Source organism: Lethenteron reissneri, chromosome 63, assembly GCF_015708825.2.
Source record: "Lethenteron reissneri isolate LAM-NWPU_2019-01 chromosome 63, ASM1570882v1, whole genome shotgun sequence".
In the NCBI taxonomy this organism is placed as follows: Eukaryota; Metazoa; Chordata; class Hyperoartia; order Petromyzontiformes; family Petromyzontidae; genus Lethenteron; species Lethenteron reissneri.
The window spans coordinates 907344-929138 of record NC_083841.1 but is presented as its reverse complement, the minus strand read 5'-3'; the positions used below and the strand labels follow the sequence as shown (position 1 = coordinate 929138).

Below are 21795 nucleotides of genomic sequence, written 5' to 3'. Positions count from 1 at the left end.
CCATTTGCTTTTGTTTACATTAATATATGCGTGGAAAACACAACCGACAACTAGATGCAGCATAGACTTTATTGCTACGAATATATTAGTAATACAAGCAAGAGTGAACACGAATGTGTCAGGCAATTTCTTAAACCCAATTTCGGCACTGGTGGGTGTTGAAGCAGCGGTATTTTTGGCGTGAAGTCAAACATATGGAACCTGAGCCACGTGCCGCACGCCATTTTGGGACAGTCAGATGAATGCAGTGAGACGGGATTGGTTGAGGCTAGGAGGGGAGAGGTCAAGTTTGGCCAATTGTCGGGATTCAGGTTCGTAACTAGATTTATTATCGTCTCGTTCCTATTGTTTTTTTTTCTTTTTCTGTCTTGTTTGTAAAGTATTGTCTTTCAATCTCCTACATTTTACTTTACCATTGCTTATAACATAAATAATGAATTCTTACACACACGATTTGATGTGTATCGAAAGCGCGACTTGATTTTAATTTATTACATGCCTAATCATCACCCTCACACAAAACTTTCCAGTGACAAAGGCCGGTTTATAAATGGTGATGTACCAAGCGTTGCCAAACAGGATGGTTTACCTCATAATTCAGGATAAAATTTAGTGGCGAACTCAGTTTTACAGAATTTTAAAAAATGCAGTTATAAGGTTTAACACAAAAAATGTAAAAATAATGGCTCTCTGTTGATAGGCCATTTATTACTCGTTGGTTCTTTTGGTAAAGTCACGTAGGTATAAAATCAAATAAATTAAATCACGACGTTTCGGGCGCAACACAAGCGTCCGTCATCAGGTGGGACAACCACAGCAAGAAACAATTCCTGAAGTGGGCTGTGGCTGTCCCACCTGATGATGATTGCTTGTGGTTGCGCCCGAAACGTCGTGATTTAATTTATTTAATTTTATACCTACGTGACTTTACCGAAAGAATCAAAGAGTCTGGATCCGTGCAGTCACGAAAACTTAAAATCTAGATTGAGGCCATTTATTACTTTAATGCATTGATAGAAGACCACAATATTTAAACATGTAGGGTTCATTTCACATTCTATTAAACATACAATTTCACTTCATTTTTGATTAAAAAAAAGTTTCTGATGCTTCCACAACCATACCATGATGGTGTTTTGGACATTTTATTTGAAGCCTCCATAATTTAATGTTGTTTTTCATCTAGATATATGATCACAAATGTAAGTTTTCTTACACACATGTAGAGGTTTTATTTCATAAATATCTGGTAGCAACACTGGGCTGAATTTGTATACGAAGGTGGTCACTATTCTGATCTAACACTGAGCTGACCCTGAGCTATTATTCAGGCAAACTAAGGATAAAGGACGGATATCTCAGTGACAATGCGATGTGACAGTACAATGATTCGTTATCACTAGTGATTTCCCCTTTTATAAATTATAAAATATTAAAACTTATCAGTATCACAAAAAAGTATAAAACACGTTATTCATATTATTGCATTCACTCGTAAAAACAAAACAAAATTGACATTAATCAAACACTCAAACAAAAATCTAGGGTGTGTCCAATGGGCAGAGCGCTGCAGAGCGATTTTACATTTAGACAACCCGTTAAGGTCAGAGCACATTGTAATAACAACACAAGAGGATTTCTCCACAACTCTGGTTGTCCGCCTGATGATGCTATTTGTAATTACTGGTGAAACGTCATACTCGAATTGTAACTGTTGTGGGTTTACTCTCCAAAATACCGGTTAGTGCTGAACTCGTGACTAATTGCTGTTTTGTTTACGTGACAAACCTGACTGGCTGTCGGGTTTAACGAAACATTTAAATATTTACGTGATCTAACCCAAAACACCTCTATTATGGATATTGGTCGCGAAAGCCTACGTGTTAAACATAGCTATTCGTGACAAATATTATTCATAATAAAGGTTTTTGGGTTAGATCGCATAAGTACAAACGTGTCGTAACCCTCCACCACCTGACATAGCCAACCCATAAGGTTTGTCACATAAACAGAACATGCCAATTCGTTTAGTACAGCACACCGGGTCTGCTGGAGAGCGAATTCACAACATTTACAATCTGAGTACGACGTGTCGCCAGTAATTATGAGCATCTTCAGGCGGATAATGGTCGCGAAAGCCTACATGTTAGACTGAACAACAACAGTCTGGCGATGATCTGCCTGGCTAAGTGTTCGGTGGGCGCACAAAGACAGCCAATCAGAGGCGCCGTCCCTTTCTGTCAGCTCTTGGTTCGCACGTGCAACGGGCGCGCTCATTGGCTGAGCGGGCGCATGACGTCACAAGCCGTCGCGAGGCTCGAGGCGTCCTCAGGCACCGTCCAATAGGAGTTCACGACCGCCTCCCACGCAGTAGCGCCATTGAACTCACCCCAGATGGATGTTTTTTTTTCTTGAAAATGTGCAAAAACAGCACATCCAGATAATACCATTTCGTTAATTTTGATAAACTTGTTAATTCGTAGTTAGGACCTTGATTCAGGGTTTGAGTTGGTGTTAGATGTGTTTTGTTAGTATTATGGGTAAGTGTGAAGCCAAATACATACAGGGCCATTTTCCTGCAAGACAATTTCCAGCAACATTGTGGAAATGAAGTTGGACGGAGTCTGCAACATTGACATCATCACTTTTGTCGTGCACTCGCTGCAATTGGCTGGATTGGCTCACATAATCGTCATGGAAACTTCCACCAACGTTGGTGCCTTAAATAAAAAAACTCAAGAAACATCAATAACACTGTGGCCTTAAAATACAATATTTAGACGTTTTGGGAAATGACCCTTCTTCATAGCACTTATATAGAGGCCTGGGAGACAAAGTGGAGTCTGCACTTTACACCGTGGGGCTTGATAAGGACTATATATTTTAAAATGTTTCCAGATGAACAGTTTTTCATTGGGATAGGTGACTACTAGTAGCTGTTGAGTATCAGCCCCACCCTTCAATAATCAAAACTTATAACGAAATAAACAAATCTATATTCAAGTAAAATTATAAGATGTTACTGGCACATTGCATGATGGGAAGGATTTTTCTGTAATTGCCTTTTTTCCATGTTGGCTAGGAGGTATTGAAATGCAGATTGACAAGTTAATCTTTGTTTATCAAGGCCAATTACCAACTCCCACGAGTGATTTAGTTAATATCTTCTTATATTTGTATTAGTGTTATAGATTAAAGTCAGAATTACACATCATCATTAATAATAGTGTGCGAGGTTGGGATTAGCATTCACATGTTAACCAGTGGCGTAACGATGCATCAACACATCAGTTAGTAATACATTCTAAATCTTACGACGATACATGCATTGAATCACATGTGTAGTGTAATAGCGCCGGCTGGTGGACAGCAGCGGCAACTGTGGTGGACAAACAGCGCATACGCCGGTGAGGGTGTGCACGGTGTGTGGGCAGAGGGTTGGAACTAGGGAAAGGGTCACAGAGGACCCCATCTGGAGGCCCCTGGAACCTGCTAGCGGGTTCGAGAAAGGAGGTGCGGTCAGGGCGGAGCCAGGCTGCGCTGGGAGCATAAAAGGAGCCGAGAGCGGGAGCTTGAGGCTGCCGGTTCTGGGAATGGGCTCTCGTCTAGTCGTTGCTGTCGTCTCGTCGACGTCGTTGCTAAACGCCTCCGCTAGATATTATGCTACGAAGGATAGTAGTTGGCTAGCTCTGTCAGCGCCGTCAGTGTTAGACGGTTAGTGTAATGTACAGGCTAGGCTGAGCTACTGTGGAGAGAGTGCGGACGAGACCGTGGAAGTTGTTAATAAAGTGCCTCCTACAAACTCTGTCTCTGAATCATTGACACTACACATGTATAAAAAGCAATGTTATTCTATTCGTATGTGGTGTATGTGATCGGTTTACGTGACCCTTTCCGGCCACCAGAGAGCGCTATGTTCACCACAGTGTAAAAATAAAGCATCGATTCTTGAATTGCATGCGTGGCCCTGCATGGCAGCAATGCAATGAACCGTAGAAAGTTTCTGACATTGCGAGTGGCAATATCGTCATCTCCCAACGTCCACGTTCGCGTTAGGCAATTGGTTTCACGTCTTGATTATTGTTTTACTTGTTATAACAATGCTTTAATGCACTGCTGGATGAAGACCTACGCACACCATGCCGGTCATGGTGGTTGTTCGACCACTGACTTTACCACGCTGGTCATTGAGGGTTGATTTCTCGAAACTCATCTTAGCCAGCAGTGTTTTATGGGCTATACATTCCAAGTATTACAGGAATGCAAAAGTTACAACTTGTGAGGGATGGTTACATCATCCTTAACGGTTAGTTATGATTTGAGTTTATGGTTAGTGTTAGTTTAGTGGTCAGCATTGTTTAGTGCGGAGTGCTTGCGTTAGCAGCTCAAACTGGCCGTGCTTAGCGAGCCCATCCCTGCGGTAGTGCCTATAGATTGGTAATGGGCGTTTCTTCCGGTAGTGTTAGGGATATCTAAAGTGTCAAGGTTTGTATCAGTGTTAGTGTCAGGGTTGGGCTTAGGGGTTAGGGCCTTTCCTTAGTGGAGGTGTAACGGAGGCATCCAGCCATCGATTCAGATCCATCGAATCGCGCTCGTAAACTTTGTTGTTTTTTTTCGGTCCAAATAATGTAATGGGATTAACGTGATCCTGGCAGCCACTAGGGGCCGCTAAATTCACCACTACAAAAATAAAAATGGACAATTTAATATAACATTTGAGCTTTTGCTGATACTAAGATTCACAATATAATTTTGGGTCAGATCGCGTGAGTGAAACGCGCGTTGTAAACCCACGTACCCACGTGATGAACGTGTGTGTATTACTCTCCAGCAGCAGCAGGGGCACACCGTTCTGCAGGAATACGGTGCTCGCGTGGTAGCAACCACAGCCACATCCACAGCTGTAATGGATGTGGTGTGCCAGGGTGCAGAATTAATTTCCGGATACACCTCGGCTAAGTAATCATCAATTGGCACGTCTGTTTATCACGTCACAACTCTATGAATTGTCTGTGTCGGGTGGAGGAAGGTGTAACAACACACATTTTGCTAATTTTATCTGACCAAATCTAATCAAATATGAATAATTAATTATTGAATTGAATCATGACCTTGAATCGCGACTCGTTGCACCTCCATGTTTAAGGGCTGCGCAGTGGCATCAGGGTTAGGGGAACAATTTCACATTTAAAATAAACACCGTTACAATCACAGTAAAGTGCCCTAGCTAGCTTACACTCATCCAAACGCCCCCGTGTGGCACACTGCGTCCCGTGTCCACATGCAATCTAACGTACACCCAGTGTGCAATGCAAGATGTACTTCAGAGCAAAGCAAATGCAGGCGGGACTTGCATTTCAACACAAGCTGTGACAATAACAACAAATCCATTCTGAGCCCAAGCGAAGAGTGCGGCTGGAGAGCACTTGCTCTACGAGCCGATCGCTCTATTCCACTGCACATTTAAGCCGTGCCGAGCCAGAGCGGTGTGGGAGCTCGGGAGAAGCCGAGCGGTGCCACTGACGTCACGTGCGGAGAGTCGAGGCGCTCCTAGGTGACGTGGTGATGCCGCTTCCTCATGGAGTACTCGCCCACGTCACGCAAAACGAATGCAACGTCAGCATCACCCCTGGGCGCTGCTTGGCCTTGAGCCAGTTCAGACGTCTTCTTGCGAGGACAGCAAGTGCAGCACGGTTTGGTTCTGGCCTGGCATGGCCAATAGCCCCAGTGGAAAAACCACCGGTACCCCGCGCTGGTTTGGCTCAGATGTACCAGCAGAACAAGGCCACGAGTTGCAACGATGGTAAATGACAGCAGCACGAGGAAAGCCAATTGTTTAACAAACCCCAACAGAATGTACAACCGCTATCGTGCAGCGACACACTGAGTGGCTGTCCCACGTCGGTTTGAAGCTTCGCTTTTGAGATAAATGTGCTGTCGAGTGACTACCAAGGCCTACGGTGATGTCACCGTGGTGCCACTCTCGTACTTGTTTCATACTACGCAGCAGCAGATGGAAAACTATAGCACAGGAGAAAGTCAATTTGAAATATTTAATCCAATTAACGAAGCTTCTACCTGGTGTCGGATCGTCTAGGCCACAGGGACTAGGTGGGCAGCCAACCAGCAGATTGAGGGAGGTGTTGTGGGTTGTATCTGCTGTGACATGGCCAAGGTTCATGGCTTGAACCCAGCGGTCACCCTGGTTAACACTGCGGGCTCATTAACCAAAAGGACTGCGGTGCCATTGGCTTCACAGTCGATGTTCAAGGTTCCCGCAATAATTCTTCGAAAATGAGAAGGCCATGTGTGGGCTGTCGTCAGTCAGAATTTGGAGTGTTAAAATAAAATAAAAAAATCACCAGCAAATTACTTCATTGGGAAAAGCAACATGGTACCACTGCCCTCTAAGTGGCAGACCCCATCAACGTCGAGGGCCTCGAGGGCAGGGATGGCCGACACTGAGATGTTATGTAAGGCGCTTTGAGATGTTAAGGCATTGAAGCAAGTGCCCTATGCATGCAAATCCCTCATCCTCATTGCACATCTGGGCTCCGCAAATGATTGCTCTGCTTTGCGAGGTCGCATTGGGGGCACACACATGGGGTGCATCTCGCAAGAGATGAGAGAAATACTGGAGATTGGTCGGAGAGCGATTTACAGCCCGTAGTCAATCCACTGCTGGATGAAGGCCTCTCCACGCCCGTGTCTGTCGTGGGAGTTATTTTGAGCGTGCTCCGTCAAGCTGCTCCGTAGGGAGTTATTCCAAACAGAAATTATTTTGGGGAAAGATGCGGACGTACATCTCAACACGCAATGCATGTGACAAAGCCGCCCAGAACGCGCCAGATCGTGTCGGCGCTTGGATGGGCGATCGCCATGCAGCAACAACGGCCGATATCGCCTGCGGGGCCACGCACTTGGGCAGCAGAAGGGAGTGCAGGGAAAATAATAATTGTTGTGCTGTACTTCTATCCTTCCGTGTCTATGCTCCCCAAACTCATCAACCCGACCTGACCAGCGTGGTGAGGTTGTGGTCACATATCCCCCATGATTCGCACGGTGTGGGCCTGCCCTCATCCAGCAGTGGATTGACAGTTCGGTCCGTACCTACTGCAAAATACCGTAGACGATGCTTAAAGCCAGTCCATCATTAGACTTAGTTTCCGCTTACAAGATAAATTATCCCGACGAAGGTCGCAGAGCGTGTGCATTAGATGTGCGTGTTAGGGAGGTGTCTGGGAGAGTCGGTGGGGGGGGGGGTCTCAATGGCTCCGTCAAAACATGGAGACATCGATCTCACCGCTGGGAACCTGGGTTCGATCTCGGGTTTAAGCGGCCAACGATTAAAGCGTCACATCAAGCGCCAGCGCGTTGGTGGTCTTGGCCTGGTCACCAATGACTGCACGCAAAAAAATCCGAAACTTGACAATTGGTTTGTCACTTAATTTGGATATCCTTTACAGGTCATGTCATGAGGTGTAGTAACTCGAACGGAGGGCGATATAAAAGGAGCATGACGACTCGATGATTAATACCGATCCTCAAATTGACGATGGATGCGTCTATCCACGTAAGAATCAAGGCGTTTTGATCCCTGCACGTGGCACGTGATGGTTTCCACATGAACCCTCCAAGGGCAACGACCAATGGCAATGCTGAGAGAGGGCTCTTGCCTATAAAGATTTGATAATTCACCAGCGTTGATCTCAGAGCAAGCCTGACTGCTGATTCCAGACATTAACTGTTGAACTCAGAGTTTGCTTGCATGAAAGCAATGCTGGTGAAAAATATTAGTTCCAGAATGCTGTGTGCCTGTTGGGGGATATATATATTTATGTAGAGGGACAGATATTAGAGGCTTAATTCTTCTGAATAGTGGGAACTCATCAACTCACTATACCCTGCGGGTGAGTCTTTACATCCGTAGAGTGCAACTACACCTCATGTCAAAGAATGGCCACAGAAGATGATGTCAAAGAACTACTTCTGAGCCGACTGCAGTATCCTCTTATCGACAATAGAGCCACATGTCTTACAACCTATGCAAAAAAGCATTTGTTGCATCTTACTAAAACCACGGTTTGTGATTCTCAGAGCTAGAGTAAGCCACATTACATGACAAACAAAATGTAATGTTATAGGTTTTTGTGCTATAATTGGGGATTGGACCTAGACCATATCCTCACGCCACTTCAGATTCCATGTATCTGGCTCAGAGGTCAGAGAGCTGAGTTGGCACCACTGAGAATCTTGGATTCGAATCCAGGCTTCATGACACTGGGTTCTCAAGGGGAGTGAGCTGATGGTCACAAGTTACAGCAGAAAACAAAAACCCCATCACATTAAATTCAGCCGTGCACTCAATTTGACTAAAGTCCAACTCGGAGAATGGAAAATGTCGGTTTGTGACACTACAAAAATTGCTTTGTGTGGCAGGGGCGGCTGGGAAAGCGATGCCCTTTACTGTGGGGATCAGAGGTCACTTGAAGCAGGGACCTGAGGTAGCTGCACTTCTGCGGGCTGTTCTCTAACACAAAGGGCCGCCGTGCGCTGCGAGCGATGCCAAATGGATTATTTGTCTCATGACATGACACTGCCAGGGAATACGTTTGGGAATTAAAAAAATATATTTTTTGTTTAGTTTTTGTTTTAAAGAACCCAGATTAAATCGCGGGTGGCTGAAACCCAGACTCCAAATCCAGGATGTTGGCGGTGCGGACGCGACGTGTCTCCGAGCCGGTACCAGCTGCCCCACCCGGCCGGGCTGCCTGCATCTCTCGCGTGGGGTCAGTACCACGGCTCGAGGCCGCACAGAGCGGAGGCGGCGGGCTGGGTCCCCCTGCCTCCGCCCTCCCCACCCCCGATCCCCCCGCCGGCACTCACTGCAGGCCGGCCAGATGGGTGACGGGCGGCAGGTGAACCAGGAACTCGTCGTACTTCTCCACAAAGAGGCGCAGGCGGTTGGAGTAGGAGGCCTCCTGGTAAGGCTGCCCACAGCTCTTGAGGTACGAGGACACGAGCGGTTTAATCTGCATGCACGGAACCAAGGCAGAGACACCCCCCCGCCCACCACCCGTGTTGTAAGCCGCACAAGCGCTGTTAGCGAGTGCCTATTAGTCGGAAAGACACCACCACGGGTTACGTATTATGCAATACAATACACAACTCAAAATAACCAATAATCATTAGCGTCTTTGTGGGACCCACATTTGCGTCCTTGCTGATAACATCTGGCAGTTCACCACTATTGATTCAAGCAAGTCTGAAGTGCGTCGAAACTGGTTTCGAGTTTGCTGAGAATGAATGAACGCTGCTGAAATTATACACTTCCAGAAGTCTGCGGGGTTAACGATGGGTTATGTAAAATATACTTTTTTATATGGAGACACAGATACGTGAAGGAGACACGAACACTATTTTCTTTGGGGCACATTGCTACGTTACAGTTCATTGTTAGGTTCAGGTATCCAAAGGCACCCCCGGCCAGCCCTCGTCAGTGCGACCAGGGCTCAATGAGGACTGCCGAGGGCTCGCGGCCTTCATGGGCGGCACCTGTAGGCACATGTGGTCGGAGAGCGCGGGGAAGAGGTGATGCTCCACGTGGCAGCTGATGAGCGAGTGCCCGAAGCACACGTCCAGCACGGGCACACGGTGCAGGTTCAGAACGCCGTGCGCCATCTGCACCAGCCGGCGCGGGCAGCTGTCGCGAGCGAACATCGCCAGCCCCAGGTGCTGCGTGACGGCACGCAGGGGGGACGTCACGGGGACGTCACGGGGACGTCACGGGGACGTCACGGGGACAGAAATGACAGTTATGGGGAAAATACGGGGAGTTGCAGGGAATTACAGGGACATCACGGAGAGTTACGGGAAGGTCACGGGGAGTTACGGGAAGATCACGATGATTTATGGACATTACGCAGAGCGGGAGGAGCAGGAGGTGGCCGCGTGAGTCTCACCTGGAAGACGTTGACGTGGATGTAGGGGATGGCGAAGGCCGCCCGGCTCGTGTACATGCACGCTGCCGCCGTGGCCGCCGAGCTGAAGCCGCACGCAAAGCGCAGCCAGCAGAAGTGAGCGCCCAGCCCCAGCGCGCACAGCGCCAGCGTTCGCACCGACGAGCACCACGACGACGCCGGCCGCTTCAGCAGCAGCCCTGGGGGGGGGGGGGGGAGCCAGAGGGAGACGGAGTGGGGGGAGACGGAGTAGGGGGGGGTAGACGGAGGTGGGGGGGGAGGGGGACAGAAGGAGGGGTGACAGGGATGGAGGGGGAGACGCGGTGGCGTGGCCCAGCTGCAAGTCGTTTGCCACTCGTTGCAGAAGTTCACGACGGTCGGCATCCGTAAGGAGGCCCCGGTTATTACTGCCGGTGCATCAACACCATCACCAGTGGAACTGTGCTTCACAGCGGACGTGAAGATCTAGGGATGTCATTTGGAACGAGTGGTAGGCCACTGCGTGCTGGTGAAAAATTCTACAATGTACACCGCAAAAAACTCACTTGTGATTATGCGCGGCAGCGATCATCGCCCCCTCCTGGCAGGCTAAAGCCAACTACTAGTCGGCCGAGTAAAATTGTATTTTCTATTCTTTTTAAAACATGTACATATTTATTAAAAAATTAAAGTTGTGCATTCTGAAATATATATAAAACTGTTTGTTGTTAAGAGTGACGAGTCAAGACGTGTATAAAAATGCGTGCTCTCCTGTTTCCTGGGTGAGAAGTAGTGGAGTTTTGTCCTTGCCAAATCCTTGCCAGGCCCGACTCAAAAACTCGCGAAACATTTCCAACAATTTGTGTTTCAGGGTTTTTAAAATGTGGTAAATCATCAGCAAATCTGAGGTGGTTAACAACTTCTCCATGAATTCAAATATTTTTCAAATGGGACACAAACACCGATGCGATAAAACGTGCCTAGAATTTACTCCGTCAAATTATTTGAGATAACATTTTTATACTGAATACGAGATATACGTGTGTGGTTGGGCAGGACTTTGTTTAAATTTACGACTTGTTGTTGAAATAACTGAAGTGTACATAACCCCAAAGGCAAATGCACGGCAGGTGCAAAGAACGCTTACCCGAAACATCTGAAAGGTTTATTGGGGCCTCTGACAACAAGGGGAAAACCCAGCCAAGATAAAGCCTTTGTGAAACCAGGACTATCCCAGCCACACCAGGACTGGCCCAGCCAAATCAGGCCAACGGTAATAACGATAACAGTTCACGCCCCCCCTCCAGCGTGCCGTGCCGTACCCAGCGTCACGGCCGGGGTGATGAAAGGCAGGGCGAGCGGCGCGAGGAACAGGTAGACAAAGCGCGGCAGGAAGGGGGCACGCCACGTGGAGGAGTCGCCCAGGCCCAGCACGTTGGTGTAGGCATGGTGCACCTTCACGTGCTCCTCCACCGCCACGTCCGCCGGGAAGCAGCCGCACACCTCGCACGCACGCACACACGCACGCACACCACAAGGTACTCACTCACATCTGTAAGTGACCTGGTTGGAGACCACGGGACTTCTGTGTCATTGTGGCATTGTGACGGGTGTGTGTGTGTGTGTATATAAGGGGAGTGGTGGCGCAGTGGGTAGCCGCATTGCGCTACTAATGCGGCGACCCCAGTTCGATTCCTGCTCAAGGCCAACACCAGCGGCGATAATCTGAACCGGTCCTGAGGCTCCCCTATGTCGACTCAGCCCTAAATGTACCTGGTGCAGTGTGTAAATATTCCCACTAGGGAGACTAAGACAGCCGGGTGTGGTGCTGGCCATACAACCCCACGTGTTGTGTTCGCTAACAGCACTTGCCCCAATAAAGTCCATTAAGGCTATAAGGGGGATCTTTGTCTCTGCCGTATGTATTGGTATTACATTGCATGTGCGTCAACAAGTATATTCCTGGTTGTCCTTATGTCTATTTGTTCTCTTATTTGATTGTCCATCTATCTATCTGGGTATCTATCTGGCTGTCCATCTGTCTATCTGATGAATGTGTCTGCCATTCATCTATCTGCGTGTCTAGTTGTCTTTTAATCTGTACGTCTCTGTGCCACCATCTGTCCATCTGTTTGTCAGTGTGCCTGTCTGTCCATATATATATGTGTGTGTATGTGCCTGACTGGCCACCTGTCGATCCATCTGTCTGTGTGCTCGAAAGTCTACCGGTCACTCAATCTCATCAGTCTTCCTTTCCGCCTGGGTTTCTCCAAGTGTACGCTAACAATCCTAAATATATCCCAGAACAGCCGAGGCAGCTGGTGGCATTCCATGACTTCCAAAAATAATACCATTCACATCGTTCATTCACCCGGCCTCAAGACTGTCTCAGGAGGGAGCTGCATTGGGATGGTTGGCGAACCGTGGTGGCCAAGGTAACACGGTGCTTGGTGGATCACAAAGAACTTCTAGGAAACTCACAATCCCACTGGGGCTGTGAGATGGCCAAGGCATGGCGGTACAGCAAGTGGGTTAGTGAACCTGTCGGGACATATTTTGATTGCCGTCTCCTCTGGTGCATGGCGGAGTTTCTTCAGGTGCTCTGTCTTACCACCTATCCCACCTTCAAAAAAATAATTGGCCACACATGGCGATGTAGGACACTCCTGCAAATAGTTTTGAGAATCTATAAAATATATGAGTGTTATTGGTAAAAAAATAAATCTGAGGTATCACACTCCAGACCAAGTCACGCGGAATGTGCCCAATCGTAGCAGGTCTTTAAGCTAAGTGAAGTTGAGCCTGGACAGCGCTGCACCGCGTACAAGAAGCGGTGCCAGCCGCCACGTGGGTGTAATTTGCAAACAACACGGGGCCTCAGTTAGCCACATCGGTACACCCACGCACGGCCACAAAGTGATAGCGCTCGGACTCCTGCCAAAGCCATAAAGGAGCGGTGTTCATTCACGATGACGCTGCAGAGCGCCTGCGCGCAAGCGGACTCGCTGCCAGATTCCCGTGTGCCGGTGGGGCGGTGCCACGCGCCACCCTTGCCACACCTCCACCAGATTGTGGGGCTCCGATCCCGATGGTTTGCGTAAGAGGTCGGGTAACAGCCCGTTGGACGGAAATGTGCGTGCGGGCCAGAAATTACAGTCTGTTCTGCTATAATGCGGTAGTTGCGTTCCTGAAGAACACCGCATTGCGGAAAAATCGCGTTATAATAATTATAGGGGGTAAAGCACAGTCCGTGATAACACGTGAGATGCGTACGCAGGCTGAACAAGGACTAAGGCGTGTGCATGAGGCTGATTGTGCGGTTGAGTCCGAGTGCGTGGTTGATCGTATGCAGTCGAGTTCACCGGGTTTGGCTGAATCGTTTCGGCCACTCAATCGTGTTATCTCCAATTGGTATCCGCGTTATGTAAAAAATTTATTCCCTCATACATTTATCGCGTTATATACAATTCGCGTTATGAAAACACCGAGCAGCGTTATCGGGGAACGGACTGTACGCGGATATAGTTTTGACCAGGGAGAGACCGGGGTGAGTGGCGTTCGCACGAATTGAGTGTCGTAAGGACGACAGCAACAACGTAAAACAACTCACAGAGCCCTTGAGGTGCAAGGCAGCAGCAGGAGGCAGCGATGCCTATACTGTACTGATGATTTCTAACACTGGCGAAACTGGTATTATACAGCTGTCTTGGTTATCCTGCTACCGCTGCTGTCGTCTAAAATAATTATGGCCAAAGTGTGAATTCTTTGAGTGGGTGTCCTGAAGCAAGGCTGTGTGCAACGTGCGCACGGTGTGGTGATGTCACGCGACATGCAAGGCATTATGGGCGCACTGATCTTTTGATCACAGACAAACCTTTTGCCGTCCATAAATCACCTTGGCGTGTTAGTATTTGCATCTCATAATAATAACAACACATTTACATTGAGAAGCACATTTAAACGTGCCGTGCATCACGTAAATAGCTAAATGGTTGGCCAAGGGGAGGATTCACGATCAAGCATCGGAGCTAATTGTTAAAACCGAAAACGAGAGAAACGCGTGTTGAGCTGGAGTTTAACCCACTCTGCTGCTGCTGCCACGTGGCCAATCGTTGTGTGGTTGATTGTGCGTGCGGTAGATCGTGTATGCGATGATTGTGTATGCGGTAGATGACGTGTGCGATTGCGTGTGCGAATTAATTGATTGTGTGTGTGCGGTTGACCGCGTGTGTGATTGCAGTTGATAACATGAGCAGTTGAGGTTTGAGTTGGTGACACGCCTGACAGACCGTGTGTGAGGATAATAGTGTGGTCGAGTGCATGGTTGATAGTGTCCAGTTGATTTACCGGGTGTGTGGCTGAATTGATTGCATGTGCGGGGAGTTGTGTGCAAAGTTAAGTTCGTCACATGTGGGTGATTGTGTGTGGTCGATTGCAAGGCAGAGTCTGTGGTTGATCGTCCATGTGGTTGTCTATGTGCTTGTCCCTGTGTGTGGTTGATCGTCATCTGTAGTCAATCATACAAACGATCGACTGAAGCGCAATCAGCTACCACATCAGCAGTGAACAGCTCCTGCTGCTGCAAGGTAAATATCGATTGCTCATCTGGACCACATGACACACCTGCCAACTTCCAACAACAACAGCCCCCGCCATTCACCACTTAGTGGCAGTCACCTCACCACAGCACCTGTGCCAGGCCAGATTCACTTTGAGGCTGTCACGTCAAGTGTGGAAGGCTCGCTGGAAAGAGGTCACGGGGACCGGCTAGGGTCTTATGGATTTACTGACCGAGATGACTGTCCGATGCAGCACCTGTGCAGCCTACTGTGCCAACTCGCTACATTTTAACAGCCCGGCGCTCCGATCGTTGTTGTGAGTGTCGCTACTCCACCCTCCGTTGTTGCTGGAGGGCCGCTGCCTCCAACTGCCCAGTAGCGTCCTTCACGAGCTTCCTCCACAGAGGCCGAGTTTTACACTACTGGTACCAGTCATCGGCAAGTCCACTTCGCTCCACATCCTCCTGTACCGCATCAAAATCGTCTCTTTTTCAGCCTGTGCCACGTCCGTTTAGCCCCCTCTATGCAGCCAAACAGAAGCTGCTCGGCTGCTGCCACCACACACACACGTTGCGTGCGCTCACCTCGATGAAGAAGAGGCACCACACTCGGCTCCAGAGGCGCGAGTCGGCGAGGGAGTTGTGGCTGGCGAGGTGCGTGGCCTTCACCGTGAAGAGCGCGTGCGTCACCGCCAGGCACCCGCAGCCCAGCAGCAGCGCCGCCGAGCTGTCCAGCGACACCAGCACGAGGCCTGCGGGAGAGGCCGCCCCGTCACTCGCACACAGCACTCTCTCGCTGTGGTCATGAGTATATGTGTCTCACTGCTCCTATCGGTATCCCTCTCTCACTATAACTGTGGCTACTAGGCATGTGATATCTACTCCGGTCAAGCAGCGACACAAACAATATTCAGTAAGAAAATGAACACAGGTATTGCCCTTATGTATGGCTCGATGAATAGCAACTTATATGTCCGTGTCCAGGTGAGTTAGCCAATTAATGTCTACAGTTAATTGTGCGGTGGATTACTTCAATACATCTGTTGAAATTTGAAGAATTCACAATGGTTCACTGCTGTGTAGTCTCAAATAGAGGCACGTAGACTCGCAGGGAGATTCAAAAACTTAGAGAAAGCGTTGACTCACAGAGAGCTGGACAGTGGTTCACTACTGTGTGGTCGATGGTCTAGTTGGCATTTCTGCATCGCACAAACAGATGCCTTACAAACACAAAGCGTATGAATACCCAACGTGTTGTGACAACTTTGTTGTTGTATGTGCTTTTTGCTTTGGTGACATTTCTTAATTTGTTTATTCGTTTTTTATTTTGCTTGGCAGTAGTAGTAGGGTTTGCATTTGCTTGGTAGTAGTGGCTCTATATGCGATTTGGCCCTGACATATATAATTCATGAACAGCATTGTGGGATGCTATTGGCATGAATGACGCTATATAAAAAGTATTATTATCACCATGTAACAGATGCCTCACTAATACAAAACACATTGGCACACAACGTTTGACAGATGCCTGACTACCGCGTGGACATGTGATCTCTCTCCCTCTGTGCACTGTGGCTTTAGTAACCGAGTGGGGAGGTAGTCTTGAATGGCGAGCGCCCATATACCAGCCAGTGGGCGTCACGGTGGCGAAACGTTAACTACCTCGCCTGGTATGCAGGAGGTCGTGGGTTCGATGCCGACCCTGACGCCTGCTGCTGTATAAAATAACTTGAGAACATGGCTGGCGTAGAGGAGGGGAACGAGGTTAGGCAGAGCCTTGGGGGTCACATCACTGGGAGATTCATCACGAACTGAGCTCTGAATCATCATCTTGATTTGTACTGGAAGAGTCCAATGAGCCATAAAGCTCCTTTTCACAGATGTCCAGTTGGAAGTAAGGGTCAGCAAGTTACAAACAATACAAAACACACGACAGGAGTGCAAAATAGAGAAAGAGCTAAGCAAGTCACAAAAAATATAAACAAAATAAACAAGTATTTAAGTCTGAGTTCCCGGGGAATCTCCCAGAATGTGAGGCGAAATGTCGGATATGGTGACAAATGGGCGAGCCGGTATAAAAGCCATGTGCCGATACTGGGGCTGTGCGTGTAACGAGTGGACGATGAAGAACACTCAAAATGTAGAGAACATGTTCCATGAATCTAAATGAATTGGGACCACACCTGCAAATCGTGCGGAGTAAATGAATTATCCATCTGAATAAAGAAAATAATTGGACCAGGTGGTTTGGGCTGATGCCAGGTGCAGACCGCTGAAACTAAACTATAAACTTTTTATTTGACCAGGTAAGGCTCACTGAGCAATGTAGCTATTTATTCATAAGTGACCTGGCTATCACAAATGATAGCTCCAAAAAGTGGCTTATCTTGGGTAAATTTATAGCAGCCAAATACTCTAAACGCATGACGTTGATTCTAAATGTGGAGGTAAAAACCGAAGGGTCTGGAGAAAAATCCACGCGACCAAGGAGAGACACCATAGACTCCGAATATAGAGCACGCGTCAGGGTCGGGATCGGGATCGAACTCACGACCTCCTGTATACGAGGCGAGGTAGTTAACATCTCGCCACCATGGTGAGATGATAGCCACAGCCAGGACCCTGACAATTCGCTGTGGCATCGCTGAAATCGCCGAGGCAGTTCTCAATCGTTGACGGTGTCGCTGGCTATGCGAGGACTTTAACTGTGGCTCTGACGTGGCGGAAGAAGAAGAGGGAGACGATGCTGACGAGCCAAGCCAGCGAGGACAAAGTGGTGCCACTCTCGCATCCGTTACGAAATACGAACGGCTCGGATGAAAGGTGACTCATGCAGTGGGTAATCTGACACGAGACACAATTACCCCCAATAATAAAGTCATGAATGTCCGGACAGGTGCTGTATATACGTACATACAAACACAAAGACCCCCGTAAAGCCTAAACAGATTGTAAGGAGCAAGTGTTGTTAGCGAGTAGCACCTATGAAGGACGGAACGACACACATGGGGGTAGTTGGCTGGCATCAGGCATAGGCCGCCTATGTCACCCCAGTGGCGATGTTCACACACTGTACCAGGTACTCATTTGAGGCTGAATCGACCTCGGGGATGTTTGTCGCCGGGTTCGTAGTGTAGCGCGCTAACCATTACACTACCGCTCCCAGATATGTAAACCGACACTAAGACACAGACCGATGCAGCAATAAGGTCAGGTGTTGAGAGCAACAGGTTTAACCAACCACATTGCATGGTCAACCTTCGACTTTCAAGAAATTAAAATACGTGAAGATGCATGGGATTAGCCAACGGCAGATTACACAGCAAAGCTCACCGTAACGCCTGCAAGCATCACCATTCTGACTCTTTTCTATTTCCTGCATTCTGCGGATAAGAGACACATATATATCCACTCCATATATATGTCCCTGCAAGAAGACGCAGGCGAGCTAAGTCTCGTAAGGGCTGTTTTATTTGCCGTAAACTCGCGCAGTGAGGAGCACACGCAGTGTTCAGGGAGCTACTCCAACCAAGGGCTCCGAGCTCTCCTCGCGAGCCCTTCCTATCCTCTTCCTGGGCCTTCTCTCTCAACCCTTCTCCTCTCCTACACCAATTGCTTTAATTTCCCATAAAGGCTCTCCCCCATCAGATCCTCTCAATTACGTCTCACTTTTTCGAGGGCTTTTCTAAATAAATATTTGCACCAATACAATTCGAGTGTTTCACAACCCCCCCCCCCCAATCATATTGCGTGCTAGACACGTCCACCGCTCCATGTGACAGCTTGACAATGGGAAGTCAGCGCCTTACCTTAACCCGACTAGGACATGAGGCTCGGGGGGTGTTGTTTATTATTTTATTCATAGGGTTCACCGTACGTGTGTAATGACAGGGTGACACCTGTCTGCCTGGAGAGGTAATTGCGGTTATGGGTGCACTACGTAACGCCTTATTATAAGGGGGGCGTATCTGGGGTAAAGGTGAAAGGCGGAGTCAGTCGAGAAGCTCCAGGAACCGGCTCGAGGGTTCTGGAAGGGGGCGTGACCATTACCAGAGGTGGAGCTTGGCCACGCCGGGGCAGATATAAGGGGGGCCGAACCAGAGGTTCGGTGCTGTTAGGAGTCCTGGGTCCTGGCTGCGTCGCTGCCCGTCGTCATTTCTTCGTTCTCCGACCACGTGGCTTACTTTACCAAGTGTTGTATACTTGGATGACTACGGAATGACCTATTGCTACGGCAGCTGATGTATTGCGGTGGCTAGGAGATGTTAACTACCTCGCTTGGTAGACAGGAGGTCGTGGGTTATATCCAGACCCTGACGCCTGCTGTATATTTGTAGTTTGTGTGTCTCTCTCCCCGTGGTCACGTGGATTTTTCTCCGGGCCCTCCAGTTTTTCACTCCACATTTAAAATCAACGTGCGTTTTAGAGTATCTGGCTGCTATACATTTACACGTGATAAGCCACTTCGTTGAGCTATCATTTATGGCCAGGTCGCTTCTGAAAAAAAACTATATAGCTCAGTGGGCCTTACCTGGTAAAATAAAAAGCTTAGTTTAAGTTTGTTTTAAAACGCTCCCCCGGAATTAAATGATATAACGCACCGCTCATCTCGCCACGCAAGCATACGAAGAGACGGGATAGCGGCTGACCGCTCCATTCACCCCGCCCGCCACTCACGGAGGCTCGCTGCTGGGACACCGCTCTGGCCATCGGCACCACGGAGGAAGACCACGTGGGTGGGGGGCCAATGGGCCCGAGTGGGGGGAGTGGGGGGAGCGGGGGGAGGATTGGGGGGAGCGGGGGCAGGTGAAGAGGGGAGGGGGGAGCAGGTGAAGAGGGGAGAGGGCAGGTGAAGAGGGGAGGGGGGAGCAGGTGAAGAGGGGAGAGGGCAGGTCAAGAGGGGAGGGGGGGCAGGTGAAGAGGGGAGGGGGGGCAGGTGAAGAGGGGAGGGGGCAGGTCAAGAGGGGAGGGGGGGGCAGGTGAAGAGGGGAGGGGGGGGAGGGGTGGCAGGTCAAGAGGGGAGGGGGGGCAGGATTGGGGGGAGCGGGGGGAGGGGTGGCAGGTCAAGAGGGGAGGGGGGCAGGGAAGGGGCAGGTGAAGAGGGGAGGGGGGGCAGGTGAAGAGGGGAGGGGGGCAGGTGAAGAGGGGAGGGGGGCAGGTGAAGAGGGGAGGGGGGGCAGGTGAAGAGGGGAGGGGGGGCAGGTGAAGAGGGGAGGGGGGGCAGGTGAAGAGGAGAGGGGGGGGCAGGTGAAGAGGGAAGGGGGCAGGTGAAGAGGGGAGGGGGGCAGGTGAAGAGGGGAGGGGGGCAGGTGAAGAGGGGAGGGGGGGCAGGTGAAGAGGGGAGGGGGGGCAGGTGAAGAGGGGAGGGGGGGCAGGTGAAGAGGGGAGGGGGGGCAGGTGAAGAGGGGAGGGGGGGCAGGTGAAGAGGGGAGGGGGGGCAGGTGAAGAGGGGAGGGGTTGGAAGGGGCTGGAAGGAAATCCCGGCACGGGATCGGGGCTGTGGCCGGACGTGTCTGCCCAACAGACACCCGCGCGCCTGGGACTTCTTCTTTGTCAACAGGATGCAGCGACTGCTGCCACTGACACAGCCTTCTAGCAATCCGCTGCTGGGTGAAGCCCCAACGCCTCCCTCGCCGTGTGAGTCGGCAGGGTTGTTTCACTGCGCCATACTTCACCACAACGCCCATCGCGGGCCACTCGAGGCCGCGAATCCAAACAACACGGTCCCTCAACCTGCGCCGACCGGCGTGGTGAAGTATGGTCAAACGACGGCAACCCTTCCCCACGACCCCTGGTCCAGCAGCAGTGGACGATCAGGGCGCACGGCACAAGACGTCGTCTTCCCCGCCGACTTGCGCCGCCGCTTTGTGTGTCGGGCGGCGCTGCTACGGGACCGTTACGCGCACTGCGGCAGCCTCGTCTCGTGTTCGACGACTGGACACACATCAATACAGCACATTACTGTAGAACTGAGTGTTCTAGTCAACTGTTACAATCGTACTAGCATGAATCAAAAGAACAATAATTTGTATAAAAATATTAATTTATTTTCGTCGGAGCTGGGAATCGAACCCGCGGGACTGGGTGCTCGCAGTCCCCCCCCCCCCTCTCACCTGCGGGGAGACAGGCGAACCCCAGCGACAGATGCAGCCAGTCCCAGCCGTGCCGCTCCAGCCACGGGCTGCCCTTAATCCGCGCGCTCACCAGCGTCTCCAGCTCCCTCAGGCTGCCCTGGCCGCTGCCCTCGCTGCCCGCCTCTCCTGCCCGCATTGTGTCCCGGGGGGTGGTGGTGGTGGTGGAGTCTGGGTCAGGAGTCGCGGCTCGGTGCGTGCAGCTGCGCGGCTCCCGGCTCCTTCGCCCGCCTCTCGCCAATGACCATCGCCCTCGCGGCTGGCGCGCCAGGCGAGATCTCACGAGATCTCACGAGATCTCGCGAGATCAGCACCGCCCCCCCGGCGGCGACGTCGGCCGCGCGAGGTTTCGCGGCGTGACGAGACGGTGGGAAGCGTGCGCGGCCATGTTGGGTGGGGAGGGAGGACTGGCAGGGGGGGGGCTGGGCCATCTTGTGTAGGGAAGACTTCCACAGACTTTTTAAATTATTAATGTTTCGTAAGGGTAATGACCACGGAAAGATTACTTCCTAATTCGTGAGACTTCTTTACGAGTGTTAGCCACCGCTCACAACGCAATAGAAGAACCGTCTGACTACCTTAAGTGAGAGTTTTTGTGTGTGTGTGAACGCTTAACCCAAGATGTCCTTTTAAAAACAACGATTAATCTCGGCAGCTGTCCTTTTAAAACGTCTACAACTAAACTGCTTGCTACGTCAAACCGCTGCTCGCCCTCTTCCCTCCAAATCCAAACCCCTCCACATGCGGGCAGCGACCCCAACCCTAATCTCTACTCCTCTCCGTATCTAGAATCCTCTCCGGATTTTAACCCCTTCGATAATTTTGGCACGTAGGCTTTCGCGACCAATATTATTCATAATAAAGGGTTTTGGTGAGACCGCGTAGGTATGAATGTTGCGTCGTAACCCTCCAGTAAGGGGGATGTGTCACATAAACAACGCGCCAATGAGTGACGACTTCAGCCCACCTTGTGTTCGAGACGAAGTCCACCACATTGACAATTTGAGTGCCGTGAGGTTTCGCTGGTAACACTGTTACACGATTTATGTTCCTGGGTTGTAAGTGTTATTTTAGAATTGCTTATGCCTCAAGAGTATAGAAAATGCCTATTATTCCCCACAAACTTTGCTTTTGTGACCAGGACTTTGTGTGAAGGAATGACACAAAT

At 49.9% G+C, this 21795-nt stretch overlaps 1 protein-coding gene across 2 annotated transcripts; it reads right to left on the bottom strand.

The window, feature by feature from the left end:
- Positions 1-55: 55 nt before the first annotated feature.
- LOC133358624 (fatty acid desaturase 6-like) lies at positions 56-20853 on the bottom strand. 2 transcript variants are annotated; one of them, XM_061577004.1, is made up of 6 exons: positions 20610-20853; positions 15082-15248; positions 11261-11441; positions 9963-10159; positions 9556-9735; positions 56-9032 (listed from the first exon to the last, which is right to left on the bottom strand). In XM_061577004.1, exons 1-6 carry the CDS (start codon positions 20764-20766, stop codon positions 8883-8885), a joined length of 1032 nt encoding a protein of 343 aa, XP_061432988.1. In that variant the 5' UTR covers positions 20767-20853; the 3' UTR covers positions 56-8882. The 2 variants fall into 2 exon arrangements, with proteins under 2 accessions (XP_061432988.1, XP_061432991.1); XM_061577007.1 differs by lacking the exon at positions 9556-9735.
- Between the last annotated feature and the right edge of the window lie 942 nt (positions 20854-21795).

Coding starts and splice junctions, on each gene's coding strand:
- LOC133358624 (XM_061577004.1), bottom strand. CDS start 20,766: ATGCGGGCAGGAGAGGCGGGCAGCGAGGGCAGCGGCCAGGGCAGCCTG. Junction 15,249..20,609: donor GTTCGCCTGTCTCCCCGCAG/GTGAGAGGGGGG, acceptor CCTCTCCCGCAG/GCCTCGTGCTGGTGTCGCTG. Junction 11,442..15,081: donor GGTGCCTCTTCTTCATCGAG/GTGAGCGCACGC, acceptor CGTGCGTGCGAG/GTGTGCGGCTGCTTCCCGGC.